Consider the following 19,356-nt stretch of genomic DNA (forward strand, 5'->3'; position numbering starts at 1 on the left):
TCACAGTTAACCAGGAACGACTCATGTAGAAAGTGGTCAGTATGTCGATTCACAGATCTCTAAGAACTAATCATTACATGTTTTATTAACTTATAATTATTTACTATATAGTCCTCGATGCAGAGTCATGATACTGAAACTACTTATCAGTGATTCATCAATTATCAGGTCATTTCTGATTTGTTCCTTATTCTTTGTTTTGTAATGACTTAGTATTTTGTGGACCTTACTGTGAAGTGTTACAGATTAATCAAGGCATTGTTTCAACACTGGACCGAGCAGTGTTAAAATAATAAGATATTCTGATAGATTTCTCTTTTAGCTACCCTAATAGCCTCATCTGCTTGTTATGGGTTAGTGCTCGGAAAAAACATTCTGCAGCTACAAAACAGTTTCAGGAATTAACCTGGAATTATCCCCTCAGGATCATCGAGCGGGTCGAAGGGGTTGTCCATAAACTCCCCAATGGCTGTGGCCTCATCCCTTCCAAGTTTGTTCTGCGCAATCAGAGTGTATTGGCCGTTGTTGAGGTGAGTGGGCTGGTTGAGGAAGAGACAACCGTGTATCACTGATCCGTCACCTGAATCATGGATGAGCTGGGTGTATGTGTAGGGGCTCAGTTTGAGTTTATTTCCATTGTACAGCCAGGTGATGGTTGGTTCAGGATTGCCATCTACAGCAAAGGGGAAACACCAGTGGTGCTGCGGCACAGCGTTCTTCAGGAAGATGATTTTAACTGGAACTGTTGGGAGATGGGAGATGGTAGGTTAGAGAAAAGCAGTAGTAGGGAAGTGAATGAGTAACTCTCTTTCCTCCCCAACAAATGTTGAGCTATTGTATTGTAGTATTTTTAAACTGGAATGTCAACTAAGAAAGTGAAGACTTACAGGTATAGTTTGACATTTTGGGAAATACACTCACTTGCTTTCTTGCCCAGAGTTAGAAGAGAATTTATACCACTTTCATGTCAAATGAAACTTTCAAATATGAAGCTAATATAAGATAAGTTAGCTTAGCTTAGCATAAAGACTGGAAATGGGGAAACAGCTAGTCTGGCTCTGTCCAAAAGTAACAAAACCTCCAACGTTCCTCTAAAGTACCTTTGGACAGAGCCAGACTAGCTGTTTCTAGTCTTTGTGCTAAGCTGTCTTCTCATCTAATTCTCTGCTAAAGCTGCAACGATTAGTTGATAGTAAGTGGTACTTAAATGTCGTAGTTGTTTGTTTGAGTTGGAGATAATTTTAGCAACTTCATATATTCTTTGGTAGTTTAATCCAAAGCAGTGCATCATATTTTATAAACTGATCATATGTTTTGTGAGTAAAATCATTTGAAAAGTAACTAGTAACTGTCAAATAAATGAAGTGAAGTAAAAAGTACAATATTTCCCTCTGAAATATAGTGACGTAGAAGTACAAAGTAGCATAAAATGGATATACTCAAGTACAGTACAGGTACCTCAAAATTGTACTTAAGTACAGTACTTGAGTACATGTACTTTGTTACTTTCCAACACTGGTAATTGACAATAATTGGTTTTAGGATTGATTTTATGGCTCTTCATGGCCTGGCTCCAGACTATATTTTAGACCTTGTAATCCCTTATGAACCTTCACGTAGTTTGAGATCTTCGGGCAGGGGTCTCCTGTCTGTTCCTGAGTCCAGGATGAAAACTAAGGGGGACAGAGCTTTTGCTATCAGGGCCCCGAGGCTCTGGAACAACTTGCCCGAAGAAATTAGGTTGTCTGAGTCAGTGTCTTCATTTAAGTCTCGTCTCAAAACACATTTTTATCTGAAAGCATATCCTGATTTTGGCTGTTTATTTTACTGTTTACTTTATTGCTTTTGTGTATTTTATGTGTTTTATTTCTTTATATTTCGTCATTCACTGTGGTATTTTATTTTTCTTGTTGTGAAGCACTTTGTACTTTGTTTTGATAAGTGCTCTATAAATAAAGTTTTATTATTATTATTATTATTAAGTCAAATAATGACTACATAGATGCTCATTTAAATGCACAAGCCTATATGCTATGATTGTATGCTGAATGTGCACATTGATCATGTATAGCATAGTCAACGGTCGGTGAAGTGCCCCATAGGTTCCCTCTGAGTTTCCATGAATCAATGTTCTCCAACTGTGCTGAAACCTGTGCTGACCTGCTATGAATAATGAATCCTGGTTGTCGTTGTGCCCCTGACCACAAAAGCTACCTGGAAGCTCTGCTGGACACAAAGTTACAGGAAATGGCTTCGTTTAGATCAAACACGACTCTCAAGTGCAGAGACCCCTCATTCTGCTGCTCTTAACCCATGACCCAGCCTCAGAAAGTGCTGTGCTAAGGGGATACTGAGGCATTTGTCTATTTACCCAGGGCTCACTGAAGTCTGTTACACTGAGTGAAGATTAGCACTGTTTATCACATTTAATTAATCATCCATTAGCGACCTCTACTAACGTTACACAAGCTATTTAACTGCAGGGGATAAAAGGAAGGCTAGAATTATGTTTAATGAGCTTGGCAGTTCTCAGACCTCATTGCAGAATTAGACAATGAACATTTTGAAAAAAATGTGGCAAATACACAAAATGATTCCTGGCATCAGTCCAGGCAGATTCACAGTTCACTGGAACCTTTGCATACAAAATAGTAACTTTTGTGTTGATGGATACTGATAAAACTTACGCACTGAATTCACCTTTTGACTTAAGTTAAAAAATGACTGCAAAAAACATGATTTTGAAAAGCTCTTTTATGAAAGGGAAGCCACACGAGTACCATGAATCAATAGCACAGAGAGACATTCAGCAGTAAACACCCACTGTTCTGGGAGGTAATTAAGAGTAATTAAAGGGCTAGCGGTTAACGAGTGTCCGTCCACCAGGGGGGCTGATGTTGATAGATTAGCTGCACTAACGCATTTACAGACTGCCAATCACTGCGGATGAAGCGGTTTTCCGGAGTAGGAGGGAAAAGTCCATTAGCACAGGCTCAAATCAGATCTTAGCACGGGTTATCAGCCCCATTTTCCTGATGTTCATTATCTGTCCCTTGATGCTTGTGCATTTGGCTTCAGCTGATTGGCGCCCCCGCTTTTTTTGGCTTTATTTTCTAATGAGTGTCACTGAGTTGGTGATATATGATATTGTTTGGGCAGTATTTTTTCAGTAATGTATCACTAATGTATCTGACTCTGTTTTCTGTGGGACCGCTGGGTGCTGTCATTCCTCAGTGTTCATCAACTTCCAGATGCACTAATGCATCTGAAAGGAGAAAACAACAGTAAACCTCCTGGGTCAAGCTGCAACTGTAACTTAGAAATACTGTATATGAGGTGAAGGAGTTCTTTAAGAGCAAGGCAACTTCACTCTCTTTTGTCCTCTCATTGTATCCCTGCATTAAATGGTAAGCCATACCTGCTGCACTTCACTCATATTATTTTAACACTTCTCACCAGTCGCCAGAGTGAGTGGCAGATGACAAAGAGCTCCATTAGAAGCATGGTGGGTACATACTTGTATTTGTAGAGGGGGCATTTAGAAGAAATCAGTGCAGTGCAGTTTTCTTTTCTCTGGCTGTCCACCCTGCCTGCACTAGAAAAATGGCCCCAGTGTGCTTTCGCCCTAACCTCCATTAAGCCCGACGACTCATATTGAGTCTGTGAGCTTTCAAGAGTGTGGTTTTATTTTGCAGGCACTTACACTCAATGTCCAATTGCACCATCTCCTCCCTGGGCCCAGCTTGGTTCTCGGCCTCACAAGTTAGGTTGTGCAGGTTGTCATTGGAGGAAACGTTGGTGAGGTAAAGGACCAGCTCTAATGTGGAGCCCCAGATTCTCTCCTAAAGCAGCGAAAGTTCACACAAAGAGCAGAAGAGGAGATTAATGCATCCAGGCCACAACTACATATGGATCACATAGAGGTATAGACAGGTTAGAGGAATAAAATGGGATCCAATTTACTATACTGTAGATCAATAGATTACAGAACCCAAATGAACTTTATTTACACGGCTTTAAGCACAGCACAGTTGCGCTAAAGAGCTTTACATGCACAGTAAGAAGAGCAGAAAATAAAGGAAACAGTTAATTAAAATAAAATAAAATCTTAACTTTTAGAAAATCTACACACAGACAACCAGGTCCTACAGACATGTGGCCTCAAGCAAATATAGCCCCAAGCAACAACAGTCAGACACAGTTAAAAGCCAGTGAGAGAAAGTATAAATCTTTATAAAACAGGTCACGGATATAAATAATTTCCTAAAACAGCCAAACATTACTCAAACAGTAGTAAATAGAACATTTGTTGGGGACTATTTTCAGCTGCAGTATTGGTGCTCTGAGTATTTATGGTAGCAGGACTGTGTATGTGGGATTGGCTCAATCAGAATCAGAATCAGAAATACTTTATTGATCCCAGAGGGGAAACTCTTTTGTTCCAGCTGCTCACTATCACGTCAATGCACACTTGAGAATAGAAGGAATAGAAGTACTAAGCAAATCAAAATATAATACACTATAATACAGGTAAGATAATTTAAGTACAAGTGGATATCAAGTATAAAAGCTAAAATAAGTTTAAGTACCAAAGTGGATTTAGAGGTTGATAGGTATGTACGATATAATACAATGTAATAAAAATAAATTACAGTGACCATTTTCATCATAATGAAGGAAAATGTCACCCAGTGCATGTGTGTGTGGGTTATTGATGTGTTCATATCATTGTTTTTGGACAACAATGGAGCTAATATAATAAGATATATCAGGCTTTGGCTACACAGACAATACTTGTTGGTAGAATCAATTTATTGTTGGTTTTGGTCTTTTTAATGGATTTGTTGTCAATACAATTTGGCAATTTGTTGACAATAAGAAAAATATAGACAATCACCAGAAGAATCCTTTAATAACACTGAAATATTTAGGACATGGAGGTGTGGATGCTTTTTTTCCAGGTGAGAGAAACATAGTAATAGTCCTGAGTTTGGAAAAAATAGTTAGTTGAAGCTGGATTTGACTAGTAAAGTTAATTTTATTTATATAGCCCAATATCACAACTCCCAAATTTGCTTCAAGGGGTGTTAGAATCTGTACGGCGTACGTAACATGTTATGTTGTTAATATCTGTATGACATATACACATAAACATATACTGAACATTCTTCACTACCTCAGTAAAGAAGTGAGAGTAGAGCTCATCAGTTCGCCATCTCACATTGGGAGTGGGCCTTCCTGTCACATGGCACTCAAATTTGAGGTTGCCTCCTTCTTGAATCTTGTTTTGGAAAGAGACAATAGTCACCTCAGGCAGACCTAAGATCAGCAAAGGAGACAGCGTGAGCACATAGCAATCAGTACAGGTTGCTAATGTGAAGTGTAGAGCTGTTCAGAGAAACAGCACTGGGCCAAAAACTCTTTCATATGTTTCCTGGCAACAAGATGTTCCTACTGTATGTGATTGAAGCAACAATTCTGAGCCAATTTCTTCCCAGCATTTCACTGCACCTGCTTGTTGAAGGCATTAATTTGCAGAAAAAGAAACGACAAATGTTTTTTCCTTTTCAAACCAACTGAAAGAAGCTGCGTCATTTCAAATATTCATTACAACTCATGAGAGGAAGACTTATCATAAAGATTAAAAATATCATGAACTTTACAATAAAATATTTACAGATCCCCTCCAGACATGTTTTAGGATGTAGAAAATACTCTGCTTTGAAGAATAATATGTGATTTGTTTTTTTTATTCTTAAGATTATATCTCCTACTTCTTCCTCATTTAAAAATCCAAAATCTATGAATATGTAAATATTTCTCATTTCAGAAGTTTAACTACAAGCCACAAAATGCCTCCTACTTCACTTAAAAGTCCATGCTCAGTGTATGTGACCTGGAGGCTTCATGCTTGTGTAAGTTGCATTTTGGACCATAGCTGGCCTCCAAACTAGTTGTGGTTTCACAAAATCACGCTGGTACATCCACTTGTTAAACTCAGATTTAAGATGAGCACAGAGAAACTTTCTACCTTCTAGTGTCAAACACATACATCATTCTGCACAGTGAAGGTCGAACATTAAAGTGAAATAACAATAAGCAAAAGACATTTTGGAGTGGAGGGGGACTTTAAATGTATTTATGTGGGATTTAATCATCTTTTGAACATTTTGCACATCATACAGTAAACATGCATGCAACAACTAACAGCAGTATAAAATATCACAATACAGTGAAAAATGAAGTTCAGATATCAAAATGAAAGCCAAACTCACTGCAGTTATCTATCACCAAAGAGTTGAGGGGTACTTCCTGATCATTGGAGAAACAAGACAACATTTGGTTGTCCAGGTCACCACGTTCATAACGCTGCCACTGCTGGAGCCAGTGGAGGTCACAGGAGCAAACAAGAGGGTTGTCCCTCAATACCCTGAAGAGAAAAAGGGATTAAAATCAGCTCTACTGGCTACAAATTCACTTTTTAATTCCTTGTAATTTAATTTCTCTGACAGGAAAGCACAAGAAAGACAAGAGCTTCAACCATCAAACATTATAAATCAGATTTCCATGGAGAAACTAATGAATGAGTTTATTTATCACAGACATACTCTCTTTGTGTAATAGGTTAAACAGTATTGGCTGAACTCATTATGAGCTTTTTAGTTAGGACAGAATATACTTTCACAGTTTCCTTTCAAAACCACTAACCCCAATTTATATTATTAGAAATATAGCACAAAGCTTTAAGCCCACAAGAACACCGAAAGGCCTCCTCATATAGAGATTAACCTTTAAGATATTTTTATTTTTACTTAGCATCTTTTGTATTTTTACCTGCCATCTTTGTATTTTAAAGTAGGTGCACATAATAATGCTAGCTGACAGCACAAAAGCCTCTTTTTCTCTGCAGTTTGTCTTGTTTCAGAGCTGAAAAATACAGTTGCCCTTGGTGAATAAAGTTGTAGCAACAGCAGTATTTGGTGATTGTCAAATTCTGTTTGCCAACTTAAAAATGTTCAATTCAGTCAGACTGTGATCTAGTTTTGATATTAGGCCTGACCATACACATATGATATATATAATTGCAAAAGAAACAACTGTAAAACAATCAATAATTTTATCTGAGCTTCACAAAAAGTCCAGATTTACTCTCTGTACTATCACAATTTGAGCCACTGGGTCCACTAAAAGTCTTGAAGAGCCGTATTTGTAAATTACTTTCGTGCCATTCATGTGTTTGGGGAGTCAGCATGAAGTCAGTTGGCTCAGCCACAGAAGGACTTTGAAATGCATGCTTTTGACCAGAATTGCTGCTTTGCCATTTCAATTGAGAAAGGTCTCTCTGCAGCTTGCTGACTCCAACCAACCTGACAACAAACAAACTTTAACTCTAATCATAGGTATCTATAAAGCGGTTTGTCCTTAACGTCCGTGTGTTGTATTGCAATAATGTCTGTGTTATCTAAGGAGTCTACAAGCTGCGGATCTACTTACTCAAGTTTGTCACTTGGCTAACTTTTGACTTACGGACAGTACGAACATTATTTGGGTGAGGAGGGGGAGCTGAACCTGATGTTTCGATTTTTAAAAAAGCAAGAACCTCCCTTGACTGCAATACCCCACTCTCTCTCTATCTCTCTTATCTCAGAATAATATATTAATATTGAACTAGCACAGCCCCTTTAACCATTAATAACTAAAAAATGCAAATCACACAGAATTTAAGATGCTGTACCTCAATTAAAAAAATGTATACTTCAATAGAACATTCATTTTCATAATGTGAGCCATCCACACACATTAGAAGTAAAATTACCAATTGCCAAATTTATGGCAAACTAATGATGGGTCCAGCTTAGCAAACCAGCAACTTTGAACCAAGACCCAGGCTGCTAAATGAATGGATATTATGCCACTGAATGAGTGAACTGGGCACAGGAAGTTGAAGATTAAGGTGATCTTGGTCTATTGTGAATTGTTGTTGTTTTTTCTTTGGCTTCTTCTCTTGATGTGCAACCCAATCAGTAAGATTATTTCCTCCTGTACAGCCATCTTGACCTCCCGGGAATTTAAACTTATTTGAATGAATGAGAGTGTCCTCATTACGAATTTAAAGGGACTCACAGGTTGAGCAGTGGTAGAAAATGAAACACCCTCCAGGAGATGTGTTCAAGAGAGTTTGATGCCAGGTTCCTATGAAACAAAGACAAAAGACACATGATATTATAAATATTTGTTTTGCTGTTCTATCACTACACAGTATGTAACACAACAGAAATTCAACCTATGTTGTACCTAGTTCAGGAAAGCTTCTACGTGTGGTACTTCTGCTTTGCCTATATTTTACTTTTCTAGTGGCATGAATAGTAGTTTTTTAAATAGCTTTATAGTTAGCATGAGAAGAAAGAACCACCTGAACAGATAATGAGATCTGTACATATACTGTAGTCAATACGCTAACAGTGTATTTGAAATTAGTTTTGCAATCATGTCATCTGCACAAATGTTTGTTTGAGAAAGACTATAAATCTTTCAGACAAAAATTAACTAGTCTCACCCTAAATTAAAGAAAAACTAAAGTAAAAATGTTCTTTTTCATTGTTGTAATCTAGTCCTGTTCTGCAGTGGAGTCACGCTGTGATTTGATTGCTCACTTTCACAGCAATGCTTACCTGCTTTGAATTACTCTCAGTGGAAAACGTTAATGCATCCAAATGGGTTCTGATCAATTACCTTGGCAAATATTTCACACCAGCCAGGAGCTACATTCACAAAAACCTCCAGCACACCTCTCAGTGTTTGCTTAGTGTTGAGTACATTAGGTGATTAGTCCAGAGTCACAAACACTTCTCAGAGGAAGGATGCTGCTCAGGTACACAGACTGAAATATTCCACAGAATTGCATTTGGGGGAAAAAGCTTGCTATTTATCATATAAAATTTGCTATTGCTGTACAGTGTACTAGTAAAACCATTTAGAGTTTTTAGCCATGCTAGCTGCAGGGCTCTAGTGATGGCAATGTCAATTGGTCGGTTGATCCCTCCACCACTTTGGTCCAGACTGAAATATCTCAAAAAATATTGGTTGGATTGTCAAGAAATGTTGAATCGCCATTCATGGTCACCGGAGGATGAGTCCTACTGACTTTGGTGATCTCTGACTTTTCCACTAGCACCACGAGCAGATTGACATTTTTGGCTTTCAGTAAAATATCTTGACAACTATTTGGTGGATTGCCATTAAATTCCTCATGACTTTATGACTTTTCCTCTAATGCCTCCAACAGGTCAGTTTTCACTTATTGTGTGAATTACCTCAGTATCTACTTGATGGATTGGCACAAAAATCATTCATGGTTCCCAGAGGATGAATCCTAATCACTTTGGTGATCCCCTAACATTTTCTCTAGCGACACTATTAGGTTGACGTGTGGTTTTATGTGAAATTTTTCATCAACTACTGGATGGATTGCCATCAAACTTGGCACAACACACATTCATGCCGCCCTCAAGATAAATTGTAATTACTTTGGTGATCCTCTGAATTTTCTTCTAGCACCATAATCAGGTCCGAATTTCAATTTGTGCACTACTTTTGGTTTGGTTGATGACCAAATATCTGCAAAACGAATGCCATTCCCATCAGCCTCAGCTGTACTTTGTGTTTTGTGCTAATTAGCAAATATTAGCATGGTAACATGGTAAATATTATACCTGCTTAACATCAGCATGTTAGCATTGTCATTGTGAGCATGTTAGCATGCTGACATTAGCATTTAGGTCAAAGTACATATTTAAATACAAATATTGTGAACAACGTAATCCTACATCTAATATTGGGTATGTCAGGCTATCATAATAATCCTGTGCTAGATGAATGCAAAATATCTTTTTGTCAATCCTCTCAGGCCACTAAAATATCATCACAATGGCTCTCAAATGATCCTCAGACAGCCAAGGAACCAGGCTGTAAATAAACCTCCCTCAGAAGATGACAAAAAGCCACACTGGGGAGTGTGCACATGGAAGCCAATACATATTCACTCTGGCAGGGCCATGGGTTCAATTATTTGTTTTCCTTGCCCTCAAAAGTTCATGTCAGATGGGTTAACCATTGGGGCTTATCCATTACCAGCTCGATTCCTCCCCAGGCCCACAGTGGAAGAGCAGAGCCAGGAATAGCAGCTCATTTTCTTTTGGCCATTCATTTATTTTTTATATTAATTTTGTAAAAGATGATTGAGTTCCAGAAGGATTGTGGATGAAGACAAGAGCATAAGGAGAGAAAGGAAAGTGGTCCAAGCTGACGTAGCCTCCATGTCCCCTGCTTAGCTTGGTTATAGTCTGTACCTCTTAATCTCAGAAATACATCTGTCACACAGAAGCCCCTATACTACACCCAACCCCAGCCCACCCTCTTCCTCCACAGTGAAATATTGATTAGGTGATAATGGACCCTTAGTGGAGTGTATTTATTATGCATCAGTTGTCGATAATCCGCCAAAGTGAGCGAGTAAAAGGTGACTGGTGGATGTCTTCTCCAATTTCTCGAGCTCACCCCGCCTACCTCACCACCACCCCCCATCTCTGGTCCTCGAAACCCGCCTGTCCTTTAGATAAACAACATCAGACATGTCACATAAGCTCAGTAAAACGATGAGGACAAGATGGTAGCGATAAGGGTCAGCTGCTAATGAATAGACAGATTTAGTGGTTCCAGTTGAAGACTACATAGTATTATTTGTTGCTGGACATGGATTGTAAGGCCAAGCTGTTCGGAGATGTTAAGATTGAAAGAACTGATATGATTCAACTTTTAAAAAACTGAAAAATAAATGAGAAGGCTGCTTGCTATTTTTTTTTCTAGATGATTGTTGAGGTGGTTACTATTGAATAGATTTTTACTATCATCACACACCAACAGTTTGTATGGTCCAAGCAAATAGTTTTGTCAGTGACAGCAGAATTAATTGACTAAGGGGCTGCGTCCTAAGATTATTTTCACTATCGATTGATATATATATACATATATAGTAAAAAATGGTCATCACAATTTCCCAGAGCCCAAGGTGATATCTTCAAATTGCCTGTTTTGTCTGACCAACAGTCCAAAACCACATATATTCAGTATATAAATATGTAGACTGAGAAATGCAGCAAATACTCATATTAGAGAAACTGGAACCAATACTGAAAAATACTAATTTGTCTAAACTTGTTTGTGTTTATTATGGGCTCCTATGTCACAAACAACTGGATGTTTGAATGTTACATTTTTAACAACTATATACATAATATCCATCTAGGAAGATGACTTCTAATGAATACAATTTGTGGTTTCAGTATCGTAAATGAGCTCACAAGTTTAAAACATCTGTGGATGAGTAATACAGCTTTTTGAACAAGCGACTGACTCACTGTGATTTTGAGAAATGTAGCTCTCACTTCAGGTGACATGTGCAATATTAAAGGGCTGGCTGAGCACTGACTGACAGCGACAAATAGGCTGTACCACACACAGGTCAAAACATGACAAAGGGTAAAATAATCCTTTTGTATCGACGAGGACACTTACACATACTGGAGCTTGGGGTTGTGTTGGAAGGCATTGGCAGAGATGAGCCTCAGCTTACATGATGTGACCGTGCTGTAGAAGGGGAGAGAAAGCATAGTAAACATCAAAACAAAATGGGTTTTTTTGATAGAAATAAAGCTTTCAAACTCAGAAATACTGAAACTTGTGTGAGTTGGTGTGAGATAGATAAAAGCAGGGGTTGCATTATTGTTATTATCGATAAACCTGAGAATAATTTTTTCAAATAATCAATAAATTGTTTGGTCTGTAAAGTGTTGGAAAACAGTTAATAATGCCCCTCCCCAAGCTATGATATATTCACATTGCATGTTTTGTGCAACTAACAGTCCAAAACTCAAATATCTTCAATTCACTATTGTAAAACCAGTGGGTTTTGGCATATGTCCTTAAAAAATGATGAATCTATTATTCAATCAGAATCTGAAATACTTTATTGATCCCAGAGGGGAAACTTTTTTAATTTTTGCTGATTAATTCTGTCGATCAACTAATCGATTCATTGACTAAATGTTTCAGCTCTATCTAAACGTACATTTTTTAGACATGAGTATAACAGATTTTTATCTGTCTCTGACAAACTTGATTCCTCTACTCAGGTCGGGAGAGATTTCTAATCCAACTACCGTCAGATACTTTTTCAGATGGTGGCCAATAGTATGTGGACACCCTATACACTTTTGTGGACTTAATGTGTTGTGCTGTTTTTCATGGATTGGTCAAGGCCCCTTAGTTCTATTTAGATCTATTTAGAAATAGATCTAATTTCAACAGTGTACAATTATATTTTGGACAGTAGTGTGCTTCCAACTTTGTGGAAACAGTTTGGAGAAGGCCTTTTAATGTTTCATGATGAAATTTTTTTCATACAAATAAGTGTGCATACAGGGCTGTAGTATGAGCATTTATGAGCAAGAGTTTGGAGAGTCGTTTTTTTTTAGCCTTTCAAAAAACCAAATATACAAGAGCAAAAGTGTGGATTGGATTGATTAAACAATTAATTTAACTGCTGCAGTTGCCCGGGACATGCAGCTTTAGCCTTAGTCTTTTAGCATGATCATTAGCCATTAACTGCCGCTTTAAACATGGAAACAGCCAGAGACACCAACTCATCAAGCTAACATTAGCTTAATTAAGTAGTTAGCTAAAGCTAATAAAATCTGACAGTGAAATTTGTCGTTTCAAATGTCAAATCTGACAGCTGCTCGCTTGAAATGAGTAACCTGCTTTTGTCTACCTCTGTCTAAAAATATTAAGAGCTTTAACTGCTAAATCTGCCACGTTATTGTGAAGCGCACATGTGCGAGGGCGGGAAGCTTGACAGGCGTAGCAACAGTAAGGTCTTATTGAACGGTCAGTTATATGGAAAAAACAAATAGTACCCTGTACAGTGCAGTACAACAATATAACAATATGTTAGCCTGCCATCTGGAAGCATAAGCTGTTTAACATTTGTCTTCGTCGTGCAGTAAGTTGTCCAAGTTGTGAGAAAAGCATTACTTACAGGTTCTTCAGCTCTCTGTAGTTAACAAGATCAATTTCTGTTATGTTCTCCAGGCCTGCTTGGTTTTCTATGTAACTGGTTAATAAAAAAGGAGAGAGAGAGCGAGAGAGAGAAAGAGAGAGTTGCAAGGTAAAACATTTTTGTTGTGACCTTCAGCCTTTTGTTGTGCAGATGTTCAGTTGAGCTCGTGCTCAATGAAAACAGACGAAAAAGACACAAAACACTTGAAAATTACAAAAACAAGTGAATGTATGACATACAAAAGAATGTAGGAGAGGAGTTTATCATCATTTGTGTTTATCATTTAGCATTAATTGGACAGATGACAGGGGCAGAAAATACAGATTTGACATTTTTTAAAAGCCAATACAAGACCACAAATAAGTTCTCCATTTTTTGTCAAAGTAGATCATAGACATGCCAGCCTATTGACGATGACAATCCACACTAAACACGGAAAGCAACAGAAGAGGCTGAATTGCGTTAGAGTCCAACACAATCTCATGGCAGTTCATGAAATAGTCACAAAATTTAATCTAACGGATTCATGTACATGGACACGAATTTTCCATTTTTTTTTCGTGACACACAGCACGACTTTCAAACTTATGTATTTCAGTTGGAAGTATCTTTGGTGCCTGCACCACATTTTATTTACCGTCCAGGTTAGCAATAATACATTTGCAACATCTGGTTAGACTTTCAAATAAAGCTTGCTGAGAAACATTTCAGGTCGCAGTTTGGTTAGGTTTCAGAAAAGATCACGGTTTGGGTTAGAATAAACAGGACATGTGTCTGACCTCCCTGACATCTACTGAACAAACTAACAACAGATAACAAAAGCAGCCAAGATGTCCAGGGACCCCAAAACCGCAAAGCTCATATAACAACTTAATCTACTGCTCATGTGGAAAAAAATATAACGCCTTAAGAAACTCCAGGTAGACGAGGCTGATGGGAAATTCTTTTCCAGTCTACGTCAGAATAACTAGTGAGCTGTAGATCAATTCAGCACTCAACACAAGGACAGCCAGCTCTTTTCATTAGATTTTTGAATAGATGGCTTGATCAGACTTTCCAAGGCTCTCGCTGGAGCAAACTGTCCACCCTATTCTCTGCACTCCTCCACCTCTCATTACACCCCCTCCTGAACTATATATTAATGTTGTCCATTTAGTTCAGGAGGATGCTTGGTTGACCTGATTCAAGTAATGAAGGATTTTATCTATGTGAATGTCTTCAGCCCTCTCTTGAACACATTATAACATCCTTGGTAAGCCTTTCTTCCCACCTAAAATAAACTAAACAGTCATAATAAAAAGAAATGGTAAAAATAACTAATTTTCAGCCTTGAGGTGGCTACAATGGAAGACAATTGGAAAAATAGATATGAAATGTTTATGTGCAGCAAATTCACCTAAAAACAAACTATTTTAAAGGCAAATAAAAATGAGCATGGAGTACTTGGAATCGAACGTGAAGGCAAAATTATATTTTTGCAGAACAATTTTATAAATGAACAAAACAAGTAAACACACCCTAACATGTTTTATTATTTTATTGTTTATTTAGCAGGACAATGCATAATACATGTACCAGATATAGCTAAAAGCTCATTTTCATCTGTAGTCCGTAGGCGGCGGCCACTAATGATGCGCAGGTTACAGAGATAAAAGATCAGTTGTAGTAAATCAAAACCTTAAAACCTTAAAAAACAGACACAAAAAAGACCATATGAAAAACTAAGAAACAAAACAAACAAATAACAACCACGCCGAAACAAACAGACACAAAAAAAGACCATATGAAAAACTAAGAAACAAAACAAAAAAATAGCAACCACCCCAAAACAAACAACAAAAGCCAAAACCAAATAAATAAATGGACTTTCTGTACTTTAGAGCTTCTAAAGTAGTGCAGTGCACTGCACTCCTACAACATTGTCGAAATGGATTCTAGTGAGTCATGTGACAGATTAAGACTACAGCATTTTTAATGGTTTCTGTGGGTCCTGCTCCCTGGAAAAAACATCAGCTGTTGCTCCTATGCTGCCATTTCTGGTTACAGAGAATTTTACAGTAATGATTATCACTTAACCAGAATAAAGGTTTTCTGTCTAAACTCTTACTGTTAGCTGCAAAGTAACAAGTAACTTGAAAGCTGTGAAACAAATGTAGCAGAGTAAAAAGTGAAGTATTTCCCTCTGAAATGTAGTGTAGAACAAAGTGGAATAGATAGATAGATGTCACACAGTATATACCAATGAATTGAATATAGATTTTTTTCCATGGTATTATAGTGTGTAGTGCATATGCCAAAAAATACGTGCAGTAATTTCTAGTTGATGACAGCCACTTTCAGCATTGTTTCAACCTTCCACTTCTCTGTTTGTCAGCTGCAACACACAAACCTTTTTATTCATGTCTGATTGACCCACATAGCAATAATGTGATTACAGAGCAGGTGGGCCCAGGATCACCCATCGCCCTTACTTATTGGATTGAGCCAAGTGGGTTGTATATCATCTATTGTTCCCGGGTGGGGGCATTGACTGGCAATTCACAAAATTGAATTTATAACTCAGCGTATGATGAATCTCGGCCCCTTTTTCCACAGTTAATGGCCCCTTGTTTGTTCTGCGTATCGGCTGTATTCCCTTGCTCTGCCAATACGAAGTGTTGTTGTTTGCTGGCATGTAGAGCACCGCGGTAAACAGAAGCACAGAAGCAGAGAAAGGCCTGCTCACTTATTGATTGAACAGTTCAGAGAGAATGTCAAGCCTCACCCAGAGCTCTACGAAACATGTTTAGCTGCAGGTACAAGGAAATACCTCTGAGGAAGGGGGGGGGAGTAGGTGAAGAGAGGCCGAAAGCGGCAGTAAATTGACTTGCTTCACTGAAATAATGTTTCACAAATGTAGTTCATTCTTAACAAGTGCTAATTTCTCAGATTAGGGGACAGGAACAAAGAGAGAACAGCGTGGTGGTGCAGAGAGTGACATTTAATTTTCCATGTTGGAGCTGATGGTGCATAATAATACAGAAGCCCTCTTTAAGTCACAGGTGGTCAGTTTCTACTTTTCTTTCCATGCAAAGTTTCAAAAAGCCAGTGTTAAATAACAGTCATCTGCTGCAGAAGTGCTGTCGCTGAGTGAGAAGTCTCAGTTCGTCTGAGAAATAACTTAGATGGGTTTTATTCAAACACATTCCCCCAGGGACTGCCTGTCCATAACTATGTGATAATCAAAAGTGTGACATGTATGTTTGTAAAGGACTATATACATCAAACTAGCCTCCAAACCACCACATCAAGTGAACATCATCAGCCATCTTTTCTATTTTATCTATTGAGCACCAGTTGAACTAGAGAGAAGGAACATAAATTAGGCCAGAACAATCTCAGTGGCACACACATGTCAGCGGATCGTTCATCAGAAATGGAATTCCTCAAAAATTGAAAAATACTTTTTTCAGCCACGTGTATCTCAGATTACAGCATGTGGGTCTCCACCATGAATAAAGCATGTTACCTGTACATGAAGTAATGAATTGTCAACCTTCAGAACATAGTGCACATGTATCTTGTTCTTATATATCTTACACGTGCAAAAAGCTTACTGGTTTATTACAGTGGGAGCAGGTAAAAAGTCTGCCTCAAAAGTGCTTCATCTTTGCCACAATTGCCATTAGCAATAGAGTTTGGAGTGGAACTGTGCTTTGATGATAACTTTGTATCTCCAGATTTAAACAAACATTTTTTTCCCAAAATTTCAGGACTCAAACCTGATCAAACCACACAGTCCTGATGAAGCTGAATTTTCGAGTGTTCAGCTCTAAATAAGTGACACTTAAAGATGCTTTTTTCCAAAACATAATGTTGATAAGCACTTATTTTGTTATGAATAGGTACTATTTTGGAGAAAAGGTAAGATTTAAAAACAAAGTTTTCAGGGGCTTTAAACTAAAATTATTGTAAATTATGTTTTAAATAGTTGAATGTGATTTTAAAGTGCATTTTGTTGAAACCAAAAATAGCACCACAGCAGACAGCAGAAAGACAATTCAAACTAAAGTCACAGAGTTTATTGAACTAACATTGTATTACCAGATACAATATACAAAGATACAATATTTCAGGACACAGTTCCATCTCAGTGGCAACTATAGTTTTGTTATGTACTGTATTTTGAATTTCTTTTAATAAAATAGGTGTCAGATCTTGAACTCAAGCAACATGTGACCAGATAAATTTTCATAACATTAAAAAACATGAAAACTGGATTTGTGAGGTTTTCTCGGTGAGCTTTCCACAATACTACAAGAATTGATAGTGCTGAGATCCTTTGAAAACCCTGAGGCCACACTTTGAGGCTCACTGGATGATAGGACATCAGTTCCCGTCACTCTATGCCAGTTACTGTGAGCAGCAATACATAATTGACTTCCATTGACCAAAGTGACTAAATTACTGCCATGCTAATGCATTTCAAATAGCAGTAGATTTACTTTAAATCATCTGGATTTGGCTAACACTAAGAACAAACTCTCTACATGGTATGAAAACAGAGCAGAATCTGGCTATCAAATAATGAGCAATAAACACAGCCTTGCAGATAATTAGCATTTCACTCACACACACACACTTGTGATCTTGAGGGACTCAAGGCAGATACTCTCCAATCCTTTGCTGTAGTATTCTGGTGAGACATCATCATTGTCTCCTGCTAAATATAACTGGACAAACACACGGTGCTAGCGTCAGACCTCCGCTGAGAACAAACTCTCTTCATGTTATGAAAACAGACCAAAATGAATAGTGTCACAAATGAATGTAACAAATAATGAGAAATAAACATAGACATATCTGCACTCCAACTTAACAAAAAACATTAGCATGCAGAGAAGCACTTGTTCTTAGTCAAAGCAATGGAAAGCAACTTTGTTGCACAACCTTGAATGATACTCAATGTAACAGCTCTATCTTCGTCCATCAGATACTTCTGCTTCTGTATCACTCATAAGAAAACCTTACCAATGTTTGTAGAGTAATTTCTATGATTACTAGATTTTGACACCTAGACTATATTAACAGATTCTCCCAAACAACTGGACAAAATGCTAAATGCTCAGCAAATATTTTCCTAAACTGAAACTCCAGATCAGATATGAAACCAGTTGCAAATGGCCCAATTAAAATCAAAACTCTGCCATTGAGCCACTCCAAACTAATTCAGTGCTAACCCAGGGTGATAAGCTGAACACAAACAGCGAAAATCAAGTTTGGAAAACCACCAACATCAAGGCAAGTGAGTGCATCCGAAACACTCATGCTCATTTAGAGCTACATGCAGAGCAGGTGTCACATCATACTCACATCTCCGTCACGTTCTCGCTCTCTTGCAGTGCCAGCGCCGGGATGCTGGTGATACCATCGGGCTCCAGGCACTGCAGCATGGCGAAAGAGCACCGACAAGCCGATGGGCAGCCTCCAAAGGTGGGCACCGGTGCCAGGCTGAGCAGGGCAAGCGCCACGGGCAGGAGAAGTGCCAGGGCCTGGATTGCCACTGCCATGCTCAAAAGAGGATCTTCTCAGTACCAGAGGTTTCGCAGCTGTAGCTAGAGTTAGTGTCTATGTGGTTCACCAAATGAAGAAGAGTCAGCGAAGAGAGGCGAGGAGCTTTCACACACAGTGGCTCTTCACGTGGCTCTCTGGCAGGGTTGAGATCCCAGCTGGTCAGGGTCTGGTACTGAGCCACAGCTGTACTGAGCAGCAGGAGGGGCAGGCAGGCAGGCAGGCAAGCAAGGGGCCTCTGGGGACATGGTGGTGGTGGGCTGCAGCCTCTCTCTTTCTCCCTCTCTCTTCCTTTCCTCCATGATGAAGGGAGGGGCAAGATAACTGGGGCCAGAGTCACCAGACACCTCGGAAAACGAGAGGGGGAAGAGGGAGGGGTTGGGGTGAAGGGTGTGTGTTGATGGTGACGAGAGGAGGAGATGGGATATGTTGATGGAGAACTCATCTGCTCCCCCCCGGGTGAGAGGTCTGCTGTCCCACCAGCAGCTCGAAGTGCAAGCAGAGCCAAGAAGTCAGGGCTCTTGGGTGCCTGGATGCATGCAGTAGCGCTCTTACACTCGCACTAACACAACTGCAACATCCTGCTGTATGGATGGATGGATCTCTCTGTCCTGGGAGAATTGATTGTTGGAAGGTTTGTGATTGTTGAGACTGAAGAGGTCAGTGATAAATTTAATGGCTGTGGTAAA

The 19,356-nt window shown here is 38.7% G+C and overlaps 1 protein-coding gene across 3 annotated transcripts in view; it reads right to left on the reverse strand.

The window, feature by feature from the left end:
* The window catches only part of ntrk1 (neurotrophic tyrosine kinase, receptor, type 1), a 39,855-nt gene extending 20,924 nt beyond the window's left edge, over nt 1–18,931 (reverse strand). For 2 of the 3 annotated variants that reach the window (XM_044207787.1, XM_044207786.1), the window contains exons 1-8: nt 18,470–18,931; nt 13,097–13,171; nt 11,575–11,646; nt 8,125–8,193; nt 6,276–6,430; nt 5,177–5,319; nt 3,704–3,842; nt 407–742 (exon numbers count right to left, since the gene is read on the reverse strand). In XM_044207787.1, the coding sequence (XP_044063722.1) occupies nt 407–742; nt 3,704–3,842; nt 5,177–5,319; nt 6,276–6,430; nt 8,125–8,193; nt 11,575–11,646; nt 13,097–13,171; nt 18,470–18,666 (1,186 nt within the window). In that variant the 5' untranslated portion in view covers nt 18,667–18,931. The remainder of the gene's footprint in view (nt 1–406; nt 743–3,703; nt 3,843–5,176; nt 5,320–6,275; nt 6,431–8,124; nt 8,194–11,574; nt 11,647–13,096; nt 13,172–18,469) is intronic. The other variant, XM_044207788.1, reaches the window with a different exon arrangement.
* Nucleotides 18,932–19,356: the final 425 nt, after the last annotated feature.

The sequence above is a fragment of the Siniperca chuatsi genome, linkage group LG9 (assembly GCF_020085105.1).
Source record: "Siniperca chuatsi isolate FFG_IHB_CAS linkage group LG9, ASM2008510v1, whole genome shotgun sequence".
Classification (NCBI taxonomy): Eukaryota; Metazoa; Chordata; class Actinopteri; order Centrarchiformes; family Sinipercidae; genus Siniperca; species Siniperca chuatsi.